At 61.8% G+C, this 23,888-nt stretch overlaps 1 protein-coding gene across 1 annotated transcript in view; it reads right to left on the bottom strand.

Annotated features, from left to right (window-relative positions):
- Positions 1-1,421: 1,421 nt before the first annotated feature.
- CPSF1 (cleavage and polyadenylation specific factor 1) overlaps positions 1,422-23,888 on the bottom strand; it is a 63,765-nt gene continuing 41,298 nt past the window's right edge. Inside the window, exons 22-38 of the mRNA XM_080610902.1 lie at positions 23,392-23,572; positions 21,547-21,849; positions 19,133-19,222; positions 16,077-16,223; positions 13,621-13,773; positions 13,084-13,200; positions 12,489-12,579; positions 12,321-12,405; positions 10,481-10,622; positions 9,827-9,979; positions 8,926-9,102; positions 7,932-7,998; positions 7,235-7,282; positions 5,987-6,142; positions 5,206-5,335; positions 3,118-3,256; positions 1,422-1,602 (exon numbers count right to left, since the gene is read on the bottom strand). Coding sequence (XP_080467028.1) covers positions 1,555-1,602; positions 3,118-3,256; positions 5,206-5,335; positions 5,987-6,142; positions 7,235-7,282; positions 7,932-7,998; positions 8,926-9,102; positions 9,827-9,979; positions 10,481-10,622; positions 12,321-12,405; positions 12,489-12,579; positions 13,084-13,200; positions 13,621-13,773; positions 16,077-16,223; positions 19,133-19,222; positions 21,547-21,849; positions 23,392-23,572 — 2,227 coding nt within the window. The 3' untranslated portion in view covers positions 1,422-1,554. The remainder of the gene's footprint in view (positions 1,603-3,117; positions 3,257-5,205; positions 5,336-5,986; positions 6,143-7,234; positions 7,283-7,931; positions 7,999-8,925; positions 9,103-9,826; positions 9,980-10,480; positions 10,623-12,320; positions 12,406-12,488; positions 12,580-13,083; positions 13,201-13,620; positions 13,774-16,076; positions 16,224-19,132; positions 19,223-21,546; positions 21,850-23,391; positions 23,573-23,888) is intronic.

The raw sequence follows: 23,888 nt of genomic DNA, 5'->3' as shown, positions 1-23,888 counted from the left end.
GGTCCTTGTTGAGGGGCTCCTCATTGGTCGAGCTCCACTATGGGGGTTGCTCCTTATTGGGTGGCTCCTCATCGGGGGCTTTTCATTGGTTGGCTCTATATTGAGAGGCTCCTCACTGGTTGGCTGCTTGTTGGGGGGCTCCTCATTGGTTGAGCTCGATATTGAGGGGCTCCTCATTGGTCAAGCTCCATGTAGAGGGGCTCCTTATTGGTTGGCTCCTTGTTGGGGGCTCCTCATTGGTTGGATCCTCACTGGGGGCTTCTCATTGGCTGGCTCCTTGTTGGAGGGCTCCTCATTGGTCGAGCTCCAGGTTGAGGGGCTCCTCACTGGGGGCTCCTCATTGGTCGAGCTCCTTGCTGGGGTTCTCCTTGTTGAGTGGCCCATTGTGGTCTCCTCAATGGGGGCCATGGGTTGGTCACTGGGGGACCCTTCACCATGGGGCCTCCTCATTGGGGGGGGCTCCTCATTGGGTGGCTCCTCATTGGTCGAGCTCCTTGTTGGGGGGCTCCTCATTGGTCAAGCTCCACTATGGGGGGGCTCCTCATTGGTCAAGCTCCGCTATGGGGGGGCTCCTCATTGGTCAAGCTCCACTATGGGGGGGCTCCTCATTAGTCAAGCTCCATGCTGGTGATCTCCTCATTGGGCGCCCTCTCATTGGCTGCCCCCTCATTGGGCGCCCTCTCATTGGCTGCCCCCTCATTGGGCGCCCTCTCATTGGCTGCCCCCTCATTGGGCGCCCTCTCATTGGCTGCCCCCCCAGAGAGCGGAGAGGTCCAGGAAGGAGAGGGCAGGGCAGGAGCTCAGGAGGGCACTGGGGGGAGGCACCATGAGAGACCCCATTGCCCCCCATTGCCCCCCATTGCCCCCCATTGACCTCCATTGACCTCCATTGCCCCCCATTGGCCCCCATTGACCTCCATTGCCTCCCATTGACCCCATTGCCTCCCATTGCCCCCCATTGACCTCCATTGCCCCCCATTCGCCCCCATTGCCTCCCATTGCCCCCCATTGCCCCTCATTGACCTCCATTGCCCCCCATTGACTCCCATTGGCCCCAATTGCCCCCCATTGACCTCCATTGCCCCCCATTGCCCCCATTACCTGCCTTATAGCAACCCCAAACCTGCCCCATGGTGACCCCCAATCTGCCCCATAGCGACCCCCAGCCTGCCCCATAGCGACCCCAACCAGCCCCATAGTGACCCTCAACCTACCCCATAGCGAACCCAAGCTGCCCCATGGTGACCCCCAACCTGTCCCATAGCAACCCAAACCTGCCCCATAGCAGCCCCCAACCTGCCCCATAGTGACCCTAAACCTGCCCCATAGTGAGACCAACCTGCTCCATAGCAACCCCAATCTGCCCCATAGTGACCCCCAACCTGCCCCATAATCAGACCCCCAGGAACCAGACTGGGTTTTCCTCTTTCTTTATAAACCGTGGGCACAGGAACATCACAGGGCTCAGTGTGGGGCAATGTGTGGGGCTGGAACGTGTGGGGCAATGCATGAGGCGCTGTGGGGCAATGCATGGGGTGCTGTGGGGCAGAGCCCTCAGAAATGAGCCGTCACTCGGTCGATCTCCAAGAGGTCGTCCAGGATCTGGTTGTGGGGGGGGAAGAGGCGTCAGTGACCCACAGCAGGGGGGGATGTGGGGCAGAGCCCTGGCACGGGCTCCATGGTCCAGCCCCACACGTTCACATCCCCCTGCCCCACATCCGCACGCCCAGAGCCCACCCCTAGGTCCTTGCCCCCCAGCCCCATGGCCCATAGCGACCCCAAAGCTGCCCCCATAGAGACCCCCACCTGCCCCATAGTGACCCCAGATATGCCCCATAGCAACCCCCACATCCTCCATCCCCCACCCCACCCCCCCCATCCCAGCCCCCCATCCCCCTGTCCCAGCCCCACATCTCCACACCCCAGCCCCATACCCCAGCCCTGTGATGCCCCAGCCCCACACCCCCATGGCCCATAGCGACCCCAAACCTGCCCCATAGTGACCCCCACATTCCCCCATCGAAGCCCCACACCCCCACATCCCAGCCCCATATCCCCACATCCTTTCCCCACAACCCCATGTCCCAGCCCCACATCCCCCATCCCAGCCCCACACCCCCACATCCCTGCCCCATAGCGCCCCCCATCCCTGCCCCATAGCAACCCCCACATCCCTGCCCCACACCATGTCCCAGCCCCACACGCCCATGTCCCAGCCCCATAGCGACCCCAACCCTGCCCCCATAGAGACCCTCACCTACCCCATAGCGCCCCCCATCCCTGCCCCATAGCGACCCCCACACCCCAGCCACATATCCCCACATTCTTGCCACACACCCCCACATCCCCACCCCATAGCGATCCCCATATCTCTGCCTCACACCCCCCGTCCCAGCCCCACACGCCCATGTCCCAGCCCCATAGCGCCCCCCATCCCTGCCCCATATCCCCACATCCTTTCCCCACACCCCCTTGTCCCAGCCCCACATCCCCGCCACATAGCGCTCCCCACCCCACCCCATAGCACCTCCATCCCCACCGCATAGCGCCCCCCATTCCCGCCCCATAGCGCCCCCCACATCTCTGCCCCACATCCCCCTGCCCCTGCCCCACATCCCTGCCCCATAGCAACCCTCATCCCTGCCCCATAGCGACCCCCACATCCTTGCCCCACCCCCCCACATCCCTGCCCCATAGCGACCCCCACATCCTTGCCCCACCCCCCCCATCCCTGCCCCATAGCGACCCCCACATCCCAGCCCCATACCCCACATCCTTGCCCCACCCCCCGACATCCCAGCCCCACATCCCTGCCCCATAGCAACCCTCATCCCTGCCCCATAGCGACCCCCACATCCTTGCCCCACCCCCCCACATCCCTGCCCCATAGCGACCCCCACATCCTTGCCCCACCCCCCCTCATCCCTGCCCCATAGCGACCCCCACATCCCAGCCCCATACCCCACACCCTTGCCCCACCCCCCCACATCCCAGCCCCACATCCCTGCCCCATAGCAACCCTCATCCCTGCCCCATAGCGACCCCCACATCCTTGCCCCACCCCCCCACATCCCTGCCCCATAGCGACCCTCCTGTCTGCGCCCCAGCCCCGCTCACGATGTCGGGGGTGGTGCCGATCTTCTTGGCCAGCTCGCCCCTCTCCATGGTGCTGAGCAGCAGGAACCGCGCCAGCAGCTCCCCGTCCAGCACGTTCCGCACCGCGTTCTGCAGCGCCCGGCGCCCCGCCTGCAGCAGCCTGCAGGGGGCGCCCAAGGGTCACGCCCGCCGCGCCGCGCTAAGGGGCTCTAGGGGGCGCTCTATGGGTGTCAATGGGGATCTATGGGGTCCTATGGGGTGTCTATGGGGTGTCTATGGGGTGCTAAGAGGGATGCTATGGGGAGTCTATGGGGTGTCTATGGGGTGCTATGGGTGTTGTGCCTATGACTCTCTATGGGTCTCTATGGGTCTCTGTGGGTGCTATGGGTCCCTATGGATTCTATAGGTCCCTAATGGTCTCTATGGGTCCCTATAGATGGCATGGGTCCCTATGTGTCTCTCTATGTCTCTATGGGTCCCTATGGATGCTATGAGTCCCTCTGTGTCCCTATGGTCCCTGTGGTCCCTGTGGTCCCTATGGTCCCTATGGTCCCTGCGGTTCCTATGGGTCCCTATGGGTCCCTGCGGTCCCTATGGGTCCCTATGGTCCCTGCGGTTCCTATGGTCCCTATGGGTCCCTATGGTCCCTGTGGTCCCTATGGTCCCTGCGGTTCCTATGGGTCCCTATGGGTCCCTATGGGTCCCTGCGGTCCCTATGGTCCCTGCGGTCCCTATGGTCCCTATGGTCCCTATGGGTCCCTGCGGTCCCTATGGTCCCTATGGGCCCCTATGGGTCCCTGCGGTCCCTATGGTCCCTATGGGCCCCTATGGTCCCTGCGGTCCCTGTGTGTCCCTATGGTCCCTGCGGTCCCTGTGTGTCCCTATGGTCCCTATGGGTCCCTATGGTCCCTGCGGTCCCTATGGGTCCCTATGGTCCCTATGGGTCCCTATGGTCCCTGCGGTCCCTGTGTGTCCCTATGGTCCCTGCGGTCCCTACGGGTCCCTATGGTCCCTATGGGTCCCTATGGTCCCTATGGTCCCTATGGGTCCCTATGGTCCCTATGGGTCCCTATGGTCCCTGTGGCCCCTATGGTCCCTGCGGTCCCTATGGTCCCTGCGGTCCCTATGGGTCCCTATGGTCCCTATGGGTCCCTCTGTGTCCCTATGGTCCCTGTGGTCCCTGTGGTCCCTATGGTCCCTGCAGTCCCTATGGGTCCCTATGGTCCCTATGGGTCCCTCTGTGTCCCTATGGTCCCTGTGGTCCCTATGGGTCCCTGCGGTCCCTATGGGTCCCTATGGTCCCTGTGGTCCCCATGGTCCCTGCGGTCCCTCTGTGTCCCTATGGTCCCTGTGGTCCCTATGGTCCCTGTGGTCCCTATGGGTCCCTATGGTCCCTATGGGTCCCTCTGTGTCCCTATGGTCCCTGTGGTCCCTATGGGTCCCTGCGGTCCCTATGGGTCCCTATGGGTCCCTATGGTCCCTGTGGTCCCTATGGTCCCTGTGGTCCCTATGGGTCCCTCTGTGTCCCTGTGTGTCCCTATGGTCCCTGTGTGTCCCTGTGTGTCCCTATGGTCCCTGTGTGTCCCTATGGGTCCCTATGGTCCCTGTGGTCCCTATGGGTCCCTCTGTGTCCCTGTGTGTCCCTATGGTCCCTGTGTGTCCCTATGGTCCCTGTGTGTCCCTGTGTGTCCCTATGGTCCCTATGGGTCCCTATGGGTCCCTATGGTCCCTGTGGTCCCTATGGTCCCTGTGGTCCCTATGGGTCCCTATGGTCCCTGTGGTCCCTATGGTCCCTGTGTGTCTCTATGGTCCCTGTGTGTCCCTATGGTCCCTATGGTCCCTGTGTGTCCCTATGGTCCCTATGGGTCCCTATGGTCCCTGTGTATCCCTATGGGTCCCTATGGTCCCTGTGTGTCCCTATGGGTCCCTATGGTCCCTGTGTGTCCCTATGGTCCCTATGGGTCCCTATGGGTCCCTATGGTCCCTGTGTATCCCTATGGGTCCCTATGGTCCCTGTGTATCCCTATGGGTCCCTATGGTCCCTGTGTGTCCCTATGGTCCCTGTGGGTCCCTGTGGTCCCTGTGGGTACCTGTGGTCCCTGTGGGTACCTGTACGCGCGGGGGTTGAGGCCGGCCAGGTGGGGCAGGGCGGTGCTGAGCGCGTTCTGCAGCATGAGCAGGCGCCGGTACGGTTTCTCCTGCATGGGCAGCAGCAGCCCCAGGCCCCCGTCCAGCGTGGCTGCGGGGGACGGGCGGCGTCACTGAACCACGTGACGTGGTGCTGGCCCCATAGGACCCAATGGGCACACAGGGAGGGTCACACGGGGGGTGACATACGGGGGGTCATGTGAGGGGTCCATACTGAACCACGTGACACGGCGCTGGTGCCATAGGACATAATGGACACATGAGGGGGGCACACGCAGAGGTCACATGAGGGGGGTCACATGGGGTGTCCATACCGAACCACATGATGTGGCGCTGGTCCCATAGGACCCAACGGGCACACGGGGGGGTGGTCACACATGGGTGGGGTCACATGGGTGGGTGGTCACATGGAGTGGGGGGGGGTCTGCATCAAACCACGTGACATGGTGCTGGTCCCATAGGATCCAATGGGTGCACGGGGAAGGCCACACAGGAGGGATCACATGGGGGGGTGGTCACATGGCAGGGGGGTGCGTCCGTACCGAACCACATGACATGGCACTGGTCCCATAGGGCACAATGGGGGGGTCGGTCACACGGGGGGGGTGTCACATGAGGGGTCCGTACCGAACCACGTGACATGCCGCTGCTCCCACAGGACCCAACAGGCACATGGGAGGGGGGTCACACAGGAAGGATCACATGGGAGGGTGGTCACATGGGGGGGGGTGTGCATCCGTACCGAACCACGTGACGTGGCGCTGGTCCCAGGCGCTGCCCCGCCGGGGCCCCCCCTCGTTGCTGCCGCGGCACCGGGTCCTCCAGAACGCGTTCACGCGCGCCCCCACGTGGAAGTCGGCCCGGCGGAGCAGGCGCAGCCCGCCCAGGCTCTCCTTGGCTGCCAACGGGGACCGGAGGGCATCACGTGACCGCCCATCCCATCCCATCCACCCGGCGCAGCCCTCCCAGGCTGCCAATGGGAGCCAGGACGACGTCACGTGACCACACACCCCGTGCATCACGTGACGGCCCATCCCATCCCTTCCACCCGGCGGAGCAGACGCAGCCCCCCCCCAGGCTTCCCTTAGAGTGGAGCCAGGATGGCATCACGTGACCACACACCACCCCGTGCACCACGTGACCACACACCCCTGTGCATCACGTGACATCCCATCCCATCCACCTGGTGCAGCCCGCCCAGGCTCTCCTTGGCTGCCAATGGGAGCCAGGACGACATCACGTGACCACACACCCCGTGCAATCACATGACCACACACACTGTCCATCACATGACCACCCATCCCATCCCTTCCACCCGGCGGAGCAGACGCAGCCCCCCCAAGGCTCTCCTTAGTGGAGCCAGGCTGGCATCACATGACCACACACCCCCCTATGCACCACGTGCCCACACACCACCCCGTGTATCACGTGACCGTCCATCCCATCCCATCCACCCAGTGCAGCCTGCCCAGGCTCTCCTTGGCTGCCAATGGGGCCAGGATGGCATCATGTGAGCATACACCCCATGCATCACGTGATCCCCCATCCCACCCATCCCATCCCATCGCATCCATCCCATCCCATCCTGTCCCATCCCATCCCACCCATCCCATCCCATCCCATCCCATTCATCCCATCCCATTCATCCCATCCCCATCCCATCCATCCCATCCCATCCATCCCATCCCATCCATCCCATCCCATCCCATCCCATCCCATCCCCATCCCATCCATCCCATCCCATCCATCCCATCCCATCCCATCCCATTCATCCCATCCCCATCCCATTCATCCCATCCCCATCCCATCCATCCCATCCCATCCCATCCCATCCCATCCCATCCCATCCCATTCATCCCATCCCATTCATCCCATCCCATCCATCCCATCCCCATTCCATCCATCCCATCCCATTCATCCCATCCCATCCCATCCCATCCCATCCTATCCCATCCCATCCACCCCATCCCCCCGATCCCCCCATCCCCACCTTCGGGCAGGTACATGTACACCAGCAGGTTCTGGTCCCGGTCGGACACTGGGGGGAAAACCAGGATTTGCCGGCACTGCCTGGTCCCGAGGGCCCCATGGACCCCACGGCCCCCCCACGGCTCCCCCCACGGACCCCCTCCATGGCCCCCCCATGGCTCCCCCCATGGCTCCCCCATGGCTCCCTTCACGGATCCTCCATGGCTCCCCCCATGGACACCCCCCATGGCTCCCCCCATGGCTCCCCCCACGGATCCCCCCATGGCCCCCCCATGGCTCCCCCCATGGCTCCCCCCATGGCTCCCCCCATGGCTCCCCCCACGGATCCCCCCATGGACCCCCCCCCTTGGCTCCCCCATGGCTCCCTTCACGGATCCTCCATGGCTCCCCCCATGGACACCCCCCATGGCTCCCCCCATGGCTCCCCCCATGGCTCCCTTCACGGATCCTCCATGGCTCCCCCCATGGACCCCCCCCCATGGCTCCCCCCATGGCTCCCCCATGGCTCCCCCCATGGCCCCCCCCATGGCTCCCCCCATGGCTCCCCCCATGGCTCCCCCCATGGCCCCCCCATGGCTCCCCCCATGGCTCCCCCATGGCTCCCCCCATGGCTCCCCCCACGGATCCCCCCATGGCCCCCCCATGGCCCCCCCCATGGCTCCCCCCATGGCCCCCCCACGGCCCCCCCACGGCGGTACCCAGGAAGCCGAGCTGGGTGCTGTCCACCATGAAATCCACGCTGTAAACCTCGAGTGGCTTCGCATCCTGCGGGAGAGAGCAGGGACATCAGCGGGAGCTCGGGAATGGGGAGCCAGGGACGGGAATGGGGATGGGGATGGAGGGGATGGGGATGGAGGGGACGGGGATGGAGGGGATGGGGATGGAGGGGATGAGAGGATGGAGATGAAACCAGACATGGAGAAGATGAGTAGGATGGCGGTGGGCATGATGGAGGGGTGAAGATGGAGAAGATAAAGGGCATGAAGGTGGGGATGAAGAGGATCAAGATGAAGATGGAAGCGATGGAGATGGAGAATGGAGACAATGCAGGAGACAGAAATGGAGTTGATGGAGATGGAGAAGATGAAGACAGAGATGATGAGCATGGAGATGATGGGAGATGGAGAAGATGAAGTTGATGGAGAGGGGGATGATGGACATGGAGAAGATGGAGATGGAGACAATGGAGATGGAGATGGAGATGACGGAGATGGAGATGGAGAAGATGGAGATGATGAAGATGGAGATGGAGAAGATGGAGATGATGGAGATGGAGATGGAGAAGATGGAGATGATGGAGATGGAGATGGAGAAGATGGAGACGATGGAGATGGAGAAGATGGAGATGATGAAGATGGAGATGGAGAAGATGGAGATGATGGAGATGGAGATGGAGAAGATGGAGACGATGGAGATGGAGAAGATGGAGATGATGGAGATGGAGATGGAGAAGATGGAGATGGAGAAGATGGAGATGATGGAGATGGAGAAGATGGAGATGGAGAAGATGGAGATGGAGAAGATGGAGATGGAGAAGATGGAGATGATGGAGATGGAGAAGATGGAGATGGAGAAGATGGAGCTGGAGCTGATGGAGCTGGAGCTGATGGAGCTGGAGGTGGAGCTGATGCCAATGAAGATGAGGAGGATGAAGCCGCTGAGGCTGACACCAAACCCCCTTGGCGCCCGCACCCGGCTGACGAGGGACAGGGTCTTGCTCTCCTCCTGGTAGCGCAGCAGGGAGATGCTCTTCATGAGGTCCGCGGCCAGGATGAAGTTCTTGACGCTGATCATGCGGTGGATGTAGAGCTGGGTGTCGATGAAGGCCATGCCCGTCAGGTCGTGGTCCTTGAGGCTCCACAGGAAGATCTGGGCAGCGACGGGGGGGGACAAAGAACCCAAGGAGAGGGGCTCAGAACAACCCCGAGCTCCTCAAACCCCTCCCAGGGCCTTCAGGTCTCATCCTGAGCTCCTCAAACCCCATCCCCATCCCCATCCCCATCCCATCCCCATCCCCATCCCATCCCGATCCCATCCCCATCCCATCCCCACCCCATCCCCATCCCATCCCCATCCCCATCCCCATCCCATCCCCATCCCCATCCCATCCCCATCCCATCCCCATCCCCATCCCATCCCCATCCCCATCCCCATCCCCATCCCATCCCCATCCCCATCCCCATCCCATCCCCATCCCCTCCCCATCCCATCCCATCCCCATCCCCATCCCATCCCATCCCCATCCCCATCCCATCCCATCCCCACCCCATCCCATCCCCACCCCATCCCCATCCCCACCCCATCCCCATCCCATCCCATCCCCATCCCATCCCCATCCCCATCCCATCCCATCCCCATCCCCATCCCATCCCCATCCCCATCCCATCCCCATCCCATCCCCATCCCCATCCCATCCCCATCCCCATCCCCATCCCCATCCCATCCCCATCCCCATCCCCATCCCATCCCCATCCCCTCCCCATCCCATCCCCATCCCATCCCATCCCCATCCCATCCCCATCCCATCCCCATCCCCATCTCCATCCCATCCCCATCCCATCCCCATCCCACCCCACCCCATGGCCATGCCCACCTTCTGCCCTATGGCGGACACCAGGTACCCCGCGCAGTGGCACAGCGCCGTCACCGGCCCCTTCTGCTCCTTCTCGTACAGGACCTTGAACTTGTTCTTGGTCAGGGGCAGCCCCGGCTCCGGCACCACCTCGATGATGTCCAGGATCAGGATCTGCGCCGCCACGGCAACGATGGGGGGGACCCATGGCTGAGCCCCCCAGCACCCATGGGTGCTCCCCAACACCCATGGCTGAGCCCCCCAGCACCCATGGCTGAGCCCCTCCAGCACCCATGGGTGCCCTCCAGGACCCCTGGAGCATCCCATGGCTCCCAGAGCAGCCCTTGGGACTCTTGGGTACCCCAAGGCTCCTGAGTGCCCCCCAAGCCCTCCATAGGACCCCTTGGGTGACACCGGGACCCCCCTAGGACCCCCTGGGTGACACCGGGACCCCCCTAGGACCCCTTGGGTGACACCGGGACCCCCCTAGGACCCCCTGGGTGACACCGGGACCCCCCTAGGACCCCTTGGGTGACACCGGGACCCCCCCTAGGACCCCCTGGGTGACACCGGGACCCCCCCTAGGACCCCCTGGGTGACACCGGGACCCCCCCTAGGACCCCCTGGGTGACACCGGGACCCCCCTAGGACCCCACGGGCCCCCCGGGCACGCACCCTGCCCCGGCAGGTGACCTCCTCGCCCTGCATGAGGCAGGTGCCCACGGCCACGTAGCCCTTGAGGCCCGAGACGGTCTCCTCGCTGCGCAGGGACACGGCCTTCATGCACGTCACGTGCTCCCATTCCTCCAGGTCGATCCTATGGGAACGGGCACGGGGTCGGGGTGGGGATGGGGTGGGGATGGGGTGGGGATGGGATGGGGATGGGATGGGGATGGGATGGGGATGGGATGGGGATGGGATGGGATGGGGATGGGGTGGGGATGGGGATGGGGATGGGGATGGGGATGGGGTGGGGATGGGGATGGGGATGGGGATGGGGTGGGGATGGGGATGGGGATGGGGTGGGGATGGGGTGGGGATGGGATGGGGATGGGGATGGGATGGGGATGGGGTGGGGATGGGGATGGGGATGGGATGGGATGGGGATGGGATGGGAATGGGATGGGGATGGGATGGGATGGGATGGGGTGGGGATGGGATGGGGATGGGGATGGGGATGGGATGGGATGGGGATGGGATGGGGATGGGGATGGGATGGGATGGGGATGGGGATGGGATGGGGATGGGGATGGGGATGGGGATGGGGATGGGGATGGGGAATGGGATGGGGATGGGATGGGGATGGGATGGGGATGGGGATGGGGATGGGGATGGGGATGGGGATGGGGATGGGGATGGGATGGGGATGGGGATGGGGATGGGATGGGATGGGATGGGGATGGGGATGGGATGGGATGGGGATGGGGATGGGATGGGATGGGGATGGGGATGGGATGGGGATGGGGATGGGGATGGGGATGGGGATGGGGATGGGATGGGGATGGGGATGGGGATGGGATGGGATGGGGATGGGGATGGGGATGGGGATGGGGATGGGGATGGGGATGGGATGGGGATGGGGATGGGGATGGGATGGGGATGGGGATGGGGATGGGATGGGATGGGGATGGGGATGGGGATGGGGATGGGGATGGGGATGGGATGGGGATGGGGATGGGGATGGGGATGGGGATGGGATGGGGATGGGATGGGGATGGGATGGGATGGGGATGGGGATGGGGATGGGGATGGGGATGGGGATGGGGATGGGGATGGGGATGGGGATGGGGATGGGGATGGGATGGGATGGGGATGGGATGGGGATGGGATGGGATGGGGATGGGATGGGGATGGGGATGGGATGGGGATGGGATGGGATGGGGATGGGATGGGGATGGGATGGGGATGGGATGGGGATGGGGATGGGATGGGGATGGGGATGGGATGGGGATGGGATGGGGATGGGGATGGGGATGGGGATGGGATGGGGATGGGGATGGGGATGGGGATGGGATGGGGATGGGGATGGGGATGGGGCCGGGAGCTCGGGCTGAAGGTTGAGGAGCTCAGGGCTGGGTGCTGGGGAGCTCAGGATGTGCTGAGGAGCCTGGGATGGGGGCTGAGGAAGAGGGCTGGGATCCGGGGATGTCGGGATGGGGCCTTCGGGGTGGTTTGGGTGGGTTTGGGGCTATTCTGGGTGCTCGGGGTGCGTTTTGGGGTGCTTTGGGGTATTTTGGGGTGGTTTGGGTGCATTTTGTGTGCTCTGGGTCATTTTGGGCTGTTTTGGGGGTATTTTTGAAGTGTTTTGGGCTGTTTTAGCTGCATTTTAGGGTGTTTCAGGTGTGGTTTTGCCTGTTTTGGGTGCGTTTTAGGGTATTTTCGGTGTAATTTGGGCTGTTTTGGGTGCACTTTAGGGTACTTTGGGTGTATTTTGGGTGTTTTAGGTGTATTTTGGGGTGGTTTGGGTGCATTTTGGGGTGTTTTTGGTGCATTTTGGGGTGTTTGGGGTGCTCACCTGGTGTTGGGGATGGTTTCCCAGCTGACGGGCGAGATGAGCTGGATGGAGAAGGCCTCCTGCTGCGGGTGCACGTAGCGCTCGTCTGGGGGGACCAAGGGGTCAAGGGGGGCACAAGGGGGGGGCCCAAAGGGGGGGTCACAAAGGGGGGTCCCGGGGGGTCCCAACCGCGCTCGATGCTCTCGAACTCCTTCTCCTCGCCCGTCATGCGCGGGATGCGGGTGCAGGGGTTGATGACGCTCGTGGCCACCGCGTACACCTGGGGGGGGCACAATGGGGGGCACCGGTGACGGGGGCACAGAGGGGATGGGGGGGCACCGGTGGGGGGGGGCACCAGGGATGGGGGGGGCACAGAGGGGATGGGGGGGGCACAGAGGGGATGGGGGGGGCACCGGTGGGGGGGGCACAAAGGGGATGGGGGGGGGACCAGGGGTGGGGGGGGCACAAAGGGGATGGGGGGGCAGCAGGAATGGGGAGCAGAAACGGGAGGGGGGGGGCACAGAGGGGAGCCCCCAGCGCTGGTGGTGCCCGGGGGGCTCTGAGCAGGGTGGGGATGGGGTGGGAATGGGGGAGGAGGAGGAGGAGGAGAGGAAGGCAAAGGAGGTGGGAGAGGAGGAAAGAGGAGGGGGAGGAGATGGAGGAGATGAAGGAGCAGGAAGTGGAGAGGAGGAAGAGGAGGGGATGAAGGAGGAGGAGGAGCTGAGGAGGAGCAGGATGAAGACGAGGGGCGGGAGGATGCTGCTGCTGGCGGGGCCGCCGGCACCTTGGCCTCCAGGTGATAGGCCACGTAGTGCGTGGTGCAGCGCAGCGGGATCTTGCGCACGGGCCAGGGCGCGTCGTAGGAGAGGCAGGCGGGGAGGACGCTGATGCGGAGCTCACCCTGCACCCAACAGCGCCCAGTGGAGCCCAACAGCGCTCAATGGAGCCCAACAGCGCCCAATGGAGCCCAACAGCGCCCAATGGAGCCCAACAGCACCCAATGGAGCCAGGGAGCACCCAATGGAGCCAAACCCAGCCCAGGACCCCCCAGGAACCTCCCAGGACCCCCAAATCCCCTTGAGGACCCCCATGGACCCCCCGAAACCCCTCAAGCCCCTTCCAGACACCCCCAAAACCCCTACAGGACCCCCATGGGACCCCCCACAGACCCCCCCATGGAGCCCCCCAAAGCCCCCAAGACTCTTCCAGACTCCCCCAAACCCCTCCTCAGGACCCCACAGACCCCCCCAGACCAGTTCCAGGACCCCCATGGCCCCCCCAACCCCCCCCCGGACCCCATAGCCCCCCCTGCCCCCCGAACCTGCCGGTTGAAGTAGAGGAAGCCCTTGGGGCAGTTGACGTTGTGGAAGGGGGCGAAGGACTCGACGGCGCCATCGATGGTCATGGGGTGCAGGCGCAGCGCCCCCCGGCTCGTCACCAGCAGCCAATGGGGGCAGGGGCCGCAGATGAACACCTGGGGGGCAGCGCCCCACAGAGAGCCAGGGAGACCCAGTGAGACCCATAGAACCCATTGAGACCCATAGAACCCATTGAGACCCATAGAACCCATTGAGACCCCATAGAACCCATTGAGACCCATAGAACCCATTGAGACCCCATAGAACCCATTGAGATCCATAGAACCCATAGAGGCCCATAGAACCCATTGAGACCCATTGAGACCCCACAGAACCCATTGAGACCCACTGAGACCCCACAGAACCCATTGAGATCCATAAAACCCATTGGGACCCATTGAGACCCCATAGAACCCATTGAGATCCATAGAACCCATTGAGACCCATTGAGACCCCATAGAACCCATTGAGACCAACAGAGACCCATAGAACCCACTGAGATCCATAGAACCCATTGAGACCCATTGAGACCCCATAGAACCCATTGAGATCCACAGAACCCATTGAGACCCACTGAGACTCCATAGAACCCATTGAGACCCACAGAACCCATTGAGACCCACTGAGACCCCATAGAACCCATTGAGACCAATAGAGACTCATAGAGACCCATAGAACCCACTGAGACCCATTGAGACCCAGAGCACCCATTGACACCCATTGAGACCCATTAAGACCCATCACCCCCCATTGATCCCAATTGACCCCCATTTCCCCCCATTGACCCCCATTGCCCCCATTGCCCCTCATTGCCCCCATTGCCCCCCAGTGCCCCCATTGCCCCATTACCCCCATTGCCCCCTTGCCCCCATTGCCCCCATTGCCCCCATTGCCCCATTGCCCCCCATTGCCCCCATTGCCCCCTTGCCCCCCTTGCCCCCATTGCCCCATTGCCCCCATTGCCCCCCATTGCCCCCATTGACCCCCATTGACACCCATTGACACCCATTGCCCCCATTGGCCCCCATTGCCCCCACTGCCCCCATTGCCCCCATTGCCCCATTACCCCCATTGCCCCCATTGCCCCATTGCCCCCATTGTCCCCATTACCCCCATTGCCCCCATTGCCCCCCATTGCCCCAATGCCCCCCCATTGCCCCATTGCCCCCCATTGCCCCCTTGCCCCCATTGCCCCCATTGCCCCATTGCCCCCATTGCCCCCATTGCCCCCATTGCCCCCTTGCCCCCATTGCCCCCATTGCCCCCCATTGCCTCCATTGACCCCATTGACCCCCATTGACCCCCATTGACCCCATTGCCCCCATTGCCCCCCATTGCCCCATTGCCCCCATTGCCCCATTGCCCCCCATTGCCCCCCATTCCCCCCATTGCCCCAATGCCCCCCCATTGCCCCATTGCCCCCCATTGCCCCAATGCCCCCCCATTGCCCCAATGCCCCCCCATTGCCTCCCATTGCCCCCCATTGCCCCCATTGCCCCCCATTGCCCCATTGCCCCAATGCCCCCCCATTGCCCCAATGCCCCCCCATTGCCCCCTTGCCCCCATTGCCCCCATTGCCCCCCAGTGCCCCCATTGCCCCATTGCCCCCATTGCCCCCCATTGCCCCATTGCCCCCATTGCCCCATTGCCCCCATTGCCCCCATTGCCCCCCATTGCCCCATTGCCCCCCATTGCCCCCCATTGCCCCCCATTGCCCCATTGCCCCCATTGCCCTTCATTGCCCCCCATTCCCCCCATTGCCCCAATGCCCCCCCATTGCCCCATTGCTCCCCATTGCCCCAATGCCCCCCCATTGCCCCCCATTGCCCCAATGCCCCCCCATTGCCCCCCATTGCCCCCATTGCCCCCCATTGCCCCATTGCCCCCCATTCCCCCCATTGCCCCCCATTGCCCCATTGCCCCCATTGCCCCATTGCCCCCCATTGCCCCCATTGCCCCCATTGCCCCATTGCCCCCCATTGCCCCCATTGCCCCCATTGCCCCCATTGCCCCATTACCCCCATTGCCCCCATTGCCCCATTGCCCCCATTGTCCCCATTACCCCCATTGCCCCCCATTCCCCCCATTGCCCCAATGCCCCCCCATTGCCCCATTGCTCCCCATTGCCCCAATGCCCCCCCATTGCCCCCCATTGCCCCAATGCCCCCCCATTGCCTCCCATTGCCCCCCATTGCCCCCCATTGCCCATTGCCCCATTGCCCCATTGCCCCCCATTCCCCCCATTGCCCCCCATTGCCCCCCATTGCCCCCATTGCCCCAATGCCCCCCCATTGCCCCCCATTGCCCCCCATTGCCCCCATTGCCCCATTGCCCCAATGCCCCCCCATTGCCCCATTGCCCCAATGCCCCCCCATTGCCCCATTGCCCCAATGCCCCCCCATTGCCCCCGTTCCCGCACTCCGGAATAGCCGAAGATGTCCTCGAAGAAGCGGAACCGAGCGACGCGGCCGCGGGGCCCCCCCGGCTCCTCCCCCCCCCCCGGCGCCTCCGGCTTCTTCTTGGAGGGTTTGGGCTTCTTCTCCCGGAAGTTGATGCTGTGGGGAACCTGGAATGGGAACGGGAACGGGATGGGAACAGGAATGGTGGGGATGGGGTGGGAATGATGGGGATGGGAATGATGGGAATGGGGATGGGATGGGGATGGGATGGGGATGGGATGGGTAAGGGATGGGGATGGGATGGGGATGGGATGGGGATGGGATGGGTAAGGGATGGGGATGGGATGGGGATGGGATGGGGATGGGATGGGGATGGGGATGGGGATGGGTAAGGGATGGGGATGGGATGGGGATGGGGATGGGATGGGTAAGGGATGGGGATGGGATGGGGATGGGGATGGGGATGGGGATGGGATGGGGATGGGATGGGGATGGGGATGGGATGGGAATGGAGATGGGGATGGGGATGGGATGGGGATGGGTAAGGGATGGGGATGGGGATGGGGATGGGATGGGGATGGGATGGGGATGGGATGGGGATGGGATGGGGATGGGGATGGGATGGGGATGGGTAAGGGATGGGGATGGGGATGGGGATGGGATGGGGATGGGATGGGGATGGGGATGGGATGGGGATGGGATGGGGATGGGGATGGGGATGGGGATGGGATGGGTAAGGGATGGGGATGGGGATGGGTAAGGGATGGGGATGGGATGGGGATGGGGATGGGATGGGGATGGGATGGGGATGGGGATGGGGATGGGGATGGGATGGGGATGGGATGGGTAAGGGATGGGGATGGGATGGGGATGGGATGGGTAAGGGATGGGGATGGGATGGGGATGGGATGGGGATGGGGATGGGATGGGTAAGGGATGGGGATGGGATGGGGATGGGATGGGGATGGGGATGGGGATGGGATGGGGATGGGATGGGGATGGGATGGGGATGGGATGGGGATGGGATGGGGATGGGGATGGGATGGGGATGGAGATGGGGATGGAGATGGGGATGGGGATGGGATGGGGATGGGTAAGGGATGGGGATGGGGATGGGGATGGGGATGGGGATGGGATGGGGATGGGGATGGGTAAGGGATGGGGATGGGGATGGGGATGGGATGGGGATGGGATGGGGATGGGATGGGGATGGGGATGGGGATGGGGATGGGATGGGGATGGGATGGGTAAGGGATGGGGATGGGATGGGGATGGGATGGGTAAGGGATGGGGATGGGATGGGGATGGGATGGGGATGGGATGGGGATGGGGATGGGATGGGTAAGGGATGGGGATGGGATGGGGATGGGATGGGGATGGGGATGGGGATGGGATGGGGATGGGATGGGGATGGGATGGGGATGGGATGGGGATGGGATGGGGATGGGATGGGGATGGGGATGGGATGGGGATGGAGATGGGGATGGGGATGGGATGGGGATGGGTAAGGGATGGGGATGGGGATGGGGATGGGATGGGGATGGGGATGGGTAAGGGATGGGGATGGGGATGGGGATGGGATGGGGATGGGATGGGGATGGGATGGGGATGGGATGGGGATGGGGATGGGGATGGGGATGGGATGGGGATGGGATGGGTAAGGGATGGGGATGGGATGGGGATGGGATGGGTAAGGGATGGGGATGGGATGGGGATGGGATGGGGATGGGATGGGGATGGGATGGGGATGGGGATGGGATGGGTAAGGGATGGGGATGGGATGGGGATGGGATGGGGATGGGGATGGGGATGGGATGGGGATGGGATGGGGATGGGATGGGGATGGGATGGGGATGGGATGGGGATGGGGATGGGATGGGGATGGAGATGGGGATGGGGATGGGATAGGGATGGGATGGGGATGGGATGGGGATGGGGATGGGGATGGGATGGGGATGGGGATGGGGATGGGATGGGGATGGGGATGGGGATGGGATGGGGATGGGGATGGGATGGGGATGGGATGGGGATGGGATGGGGATGGGGATGGGATGGGGATGGAGATGGGGATGGAGATGGGGATGGGGATGGGATGGGGATGGGATGGGGATGGGGATGGGGATGGGATGGGGATGGGGATGGGATGGGGATGGGATGGGTAAGGGATGGGGATGGGATGGGGATGGGATGGGGATGGGATGGGGATGGGATGGGATGGGATGGGGATGGGGATGGGGATGGGATGGGGATGGGATGGGGATGGGATGGGGATGGGGATGGGATGGGGATGGGGATGGGATGGGGATGGGGATGGGATGGGGATGGGATGGGTAAGGGATGGGGATGGGAATGTTGGGAATGGGAACGGGAATGATGGGGATGGGAATGATGGAAATCGGAACGGGAATGATGGGATGGGAATGGGATGGGGAGAGGAATATGAATGGGAATGGCAAGAATAGGGAGAATGGGGATGGGAAAAAGGATGGGAATGGGGGAACAGCGAGAGCAGCAACAGGAATGGGAATGGGGGAATGGGAATGGGGCAATGGGAATGGGGGCAATGGGAATGGGGCAATGGGAATGGGGGCAATGGGAATGGGGCAATGGGAATGGGGCAATGGGAATGGGGGCAATGGGAATGGGGGAATGGGAATGGGGGCAATGGGAATGGGGCAATGGGAATGGGGCAATGGGAATGGGGGAATGGGAATGGGGGCAATGGGAATGGGGCAATGGGAATGGGGGCAATGGGAATGGGGCAATGGGAATGGGGGCAATGGGAATGGGGGCAATGGGAATGGGGGCAATGGGAATGGGGCAATGGGAATGGGGGCAATGGGAATGGGGGCAATGGGAAGGTGGGCAATGGGAATGGGGCAATGGGAATGGGGGCAATGGGAATGGGGGAATGGGAATGGGGCAATGGGAATGGGGGCAATGGGAATGGGGCAATGGGAATGGGGGCGATGGGAATGGGGGCGATGGGAATGGGGGCGATGGGAATGGGGGCGATGGGAAGGTGGGCAGGTGCCAGCGGCATTCCCAGCGCCATTCCCGGTTTTCCCTCGCTCACCTTCTTGAAGCGGACCTTGAGGTTGCTCTGCCCCAGCTGGGAATCGTGGCTGAAGGCCTCATAGAGGAGCAGCTCCTGGTCCACGTGCGCCTGGCAATGGGAATGGGAGCCGGGAATGGGAGCCGGGAATGGCGATCCCAACACTATCCCATCACTATACCATTGCTATCCCATCGCTCTCCCATGGCTATCCCATTGCTATCCCAACGCTATCCCATCACTACCCCATGGCTATCCCATCGCTCTCCCATTGCCATCCCATGGCGATCCCATTGCTATCCCATGGCTATCCCATTGCTATCCCAACGCTATCCCATCACTATGCCATGGCTATCCCATCGCTCTCCCATTGCCATCCCATGGCGATCCCATCGCTATCCCATCGCTATCCCATCACTATCCCATCGCTCTCCCATTGCCATCCCATGGCTATCCCATCGCTCTCCCATTGCCATCCCATGGCTATCCCATCGCTCTCCCATTGCCATCCCATGGCGATCCCATCGCTATCCCATCACTATCCCATGGCTATCCCATTGCTATCCCATGGCTATCCCATCACTATCCCATCATTATCCCATTGTTATCCCATCACCATCCCATTGTTATCCCATCGTTAACCCATCGCTATCCCATCGCCATCCCATGGCTATCCCATTCCTATCCCATGGCTACCCCATTGCCATCCCATCCTTATCCCATTGTTATCGCATCACTATCCCATTGCCATCCCATCCTTATCCCATCGTACCTCATCGCTATCCCATGGCTATCCCATCGTTATCCCATTCTTATCCTATTGCTAATCTATTATCTCCCTGTTATCCCATTGTTATCCCATTATCCCCCATTATCCCATTCTTATCCCGTTGTTATTCCATCATCTTCCATTATCCCATTGTCATCATAGTGTCATCCCATTGTTATCCCATCATTATCCCATCGATATCTAAGTGTTATCCCATCGCTATCCCAGCGCCATCCCATCCCTATCGTACCGTTATCCCATCATTTATACTATTGCTATCCTATTATCTCCCTGTTATCCCATTGTTACCCCATTGTTATCCCATTATTCCATTATCCCATTCTTATCCTGTTGTTATGCCATTATCCCCAATTATCCCATTGTTATCCCATTGCTATCCCGTTGTTATCCCATTGCCATCCCATCAGTATCCCATTGTTATGTAATTGTTACCCCACTGCTATCCCATCATTACTCCATTGTTAACCCATTATTATCCCATCGCTATCCAATTGTTACCCCACTGTTATCCCATCACCATCCCATCGTTATCCCATTGCAAACCCATCGCTATCCCGTTGTTATCCCATTGCCATCCCATCGTTATCCCATCATTATCCCATGGCTATCCCCCTGTTATCCAATCATTATCCGATCGCTATCCCACTGCCATCCCATCATTCTCCCATAGTTCTCCCATCCTTATCCCATAGTTATCCCATCGTTATCCCATCATTATCCTGTTGTTATCCTGTTGTTATCCCGTTGTTATCCCATCGCTATCCCGTCATTATCCTATCGTTCTCCCGTTGTTATCCCATCATTATCCTGTTGCTATCCTGCCGTTATCCCACCGCTATCCCGTCACTATCCCATTGTTATCCCACCACTATCCCGTCGCTATCCCATTGTTATCCCGTCGCTATCCCATTGTTATCCCACCGCTATCCCATTGTTATCCCGCTGCTATCCCATTGTTATCCCATCGCTATCCCATTGTTATCCCACCGCTATCCCGTTGTTATCCCATTGCTATCCCTCCATTATCCCACTGCTATCCCATTGTTATCCCGTCGCTATCCCATTGTTATCCCACCGCTATCCCATTGTTATCCCGTCGCTATCCCATTGTTATCCCACCGCTATCCCATTGTTATCCCGCTGCTATCCCATTGTTATCCCATCGCTATCCCATTGTTATCCCACTGCTATCCCATTGTTATCCCACCGCTATCCCATTGTTATCCCGTCGCTATCCCATTGTTATCCCATTGTTATCCCATTGCTATCCCGCCATTATCCCACCGCTATCCCATTGTTATCCCACCGCTATCCCATTGTTATCCCACCGCTATCCCATTGTTATCCCATTGTTATCCCACCGCTATCCCATTGTTATCCCACCGCTATCCCATTGTTATCCCACCGCTATCCCATTGTTATCCCATTGTTATCCCACCGCTATCCCATTGTTATCCCACCGCTATCCCACTGTTATCCCATTCTTATCCCACCGCTATCCCATTGTTATCCCACCGCTATCCCATTGTTATCCCACCGCTATCCCATTGTTATCCCACCGCTATCCCATTGTTATCCCATTGTTATCCCATTGTTATCCCGCCGCTCTCCCGTCGCTATCCCGTTGTTCTCCCATGCTCCTCACCAGCAGGTAGGGCCGCCCGCGCCGGTGCCCCAGCCCCACCAGCAGCACCTCCTTGACCAGGGGCAGCTCCCCCTGGCGCCCCGGCTCCTCCTTCCTCGCCTCGGCTCCCGATCCCGACGTTCCCGGCGCCGACCCCGACGTTCCCGGTGCCGATCCCGACGTTCCCGGCGCCGATCCCGACGTTCCCGGCGCTGATCCCGGTGCCGGCACCGGCTGCCCGAAGGAGCTGTCCACCAGCACCCGCTGCCCCATCGGGAAGTTCTTCACCAGGAACACCAGGCGCCACTCCGGGAGCTGGTAGATCTATGGGGGGGGGCAGAGTGGGATCCCAGCCCAAGGGATCCATTCCGGTGGATCCCATCCTGGCGGATCCGTCCTGGTGGATCGCACCCCACTGGATCCATTACTGAGGATCCCATCCCAGTAGATCCCATCCTGTCAGAGCCATCCCTGCGGATCCCATCCCAGTGGATCCCATCCCAGTGGATCCCATCCCAGCGGATCCCATCCCAGCGGATCCCAACTCAGCACATCCATTCCTGCGGATCCATCCCGGTGGATTCTATCCTGGTGGATCCACCCCTGCACATCCCATCCCAGGAGATCCCATCCCAGTGGATCCATCCTGGCAGATCCCATCCCAAGGGATCCATTCCGGTTGATCCCATCCCTCCAGATACATCCCGGTAGATCCATCCCTGCAGATCCCATCCTGTCAGATCCATCCCTGCAAATGCATCCCAAGGGATCCCATCCCAGTGGATCTCATCCCAGTGGATTCCATCCCTGCAGATCCCATCCCTACAGATCTATCCCAGTGGATCCCATCCCTGTGGATCCCATCCCTACAGGTCCCATCCTGGCGGATCCATTCCTGTGGATCCCATCCCGGTGGATCCCATCCGAGCGGATCCCATCCCTGTGGATCCCATCCCTACAGGTCCCATCCTGGCAGATCCATCCCGGTGGATCCCATCCCAGTGGATCCATCCCTGTGGATCCAATCCCAGCGGATCCCATCTCTGCGGACCCCATCCCAGCGGATCCCATCCCTACAGGTCCCATCCTGGCGGATCCATTCCTGTGGATCCCATCCCAGTGGATCCCATCCCTGCAGATCCCATCCCTGCGGATCCCATCCCTGCGGATCCCATCCCTACAGATCCCAGCGGATCCCATCCCTGCGGATCCCATCCCTGCGGATCCCATCCCAGCGGATCCCATCCCTACAGATCCCAGCGGATCCCATCCCTGTGGATCCCATCCCTACAGGTCCCATCCCGGCGGATCCATTCCTGTGGATCCCATCCCAGTGGATCCCATCCCAGTGGATCCCATCCCTGCGGATCCCATCCCAGCGGATCCCATCCCAGCGGATCCCATCCCTGCGGATCCCATCCCTGCAGATCCCATCCCTGCAGATCCCATCCCAGCGGATCCCATCCCTGCGGATCCCATCCCTGCAGATCCCATCCCAGCGGATCCCATCCCAGCGGATCCCATCCCTGCAGATCCCATCCCAGCGGATCCCATCCCAGCGGATCCCATCCCAGCGGATCCCATCCCTGCAGATCCCATCTCTGCGGATCCCATCCCTGCAGATCCCATCCCTGCAGATCCCATCCCTGCAGATCCCATCCCTGCGGATCCCATCCCAGCGGATCCCATCCCTGCGGATCCCATCCCTGCAGATCCCATCCCAGTGGATCCCATCCCAGCGGATCCCATCCCTGCGGATCCCATCCCTGCAGATCCCATCTCTGCGGATCCCATCCCAGCGGATCCCATCCCTGCGGATCCCATCCCTGTTGACGCCGTCGCAGGGCCCCCCCGCCCCGCGCTCACCTCCATGGTGCCGCTCTCCCGCACCAGCAGGCACCAGTGCGAGGGCTCCGGGCGCTGCGGCTCCCGCTCCCGCTCCCGCTCGGCTCCGGGGCAGCTCCCCCGGCGCGGCTCCTCCCGGCCCGGGCTCAGGAGGGCGCCCGAGTCCCCGTAGAGCAGCTCCTCCTCATCATCCACCGAGGGGCTGCGGGGCGGCGCGGGGCGGGCTCACGGGCACCGCAAGAGCGGCCCGGGAGCGGGGGAAACGGCACCATGGGGTCACAGATAGGATCATGGGATGGGAGCATGGGATCACAGATAGGATCATGGGAATGGGAGCATGGGGTCACAGATAGGATCATGGGAATGGGAGCATGGGGTCACAGATAGGATCATGGGAATGGGAGCATGGGATCACAGATAGGATCATGGGATGGGAGCATGGGGTCACAGATAGGATCATGTGATGGGAGCACGGGGTCACAGATAGGATCATGGGATGGGAGCATGGGGTCACAGAT

This window comes from Psittacula echo (genome assembly GCF_963264785.1).
Source record: "Psittacula echo genome assembly, chromosome: 2".
Lineage (NCBI taxonomy): Eukaryota > Metazoa > Chordata > Aves > Psittaciformes > Psittacidae > Psittacula > Psittacula echo.
Note: the sequence above shows the minus strand (reverse complement) of the source record. Positions and strands in the feature narration are given on the sequence as shown.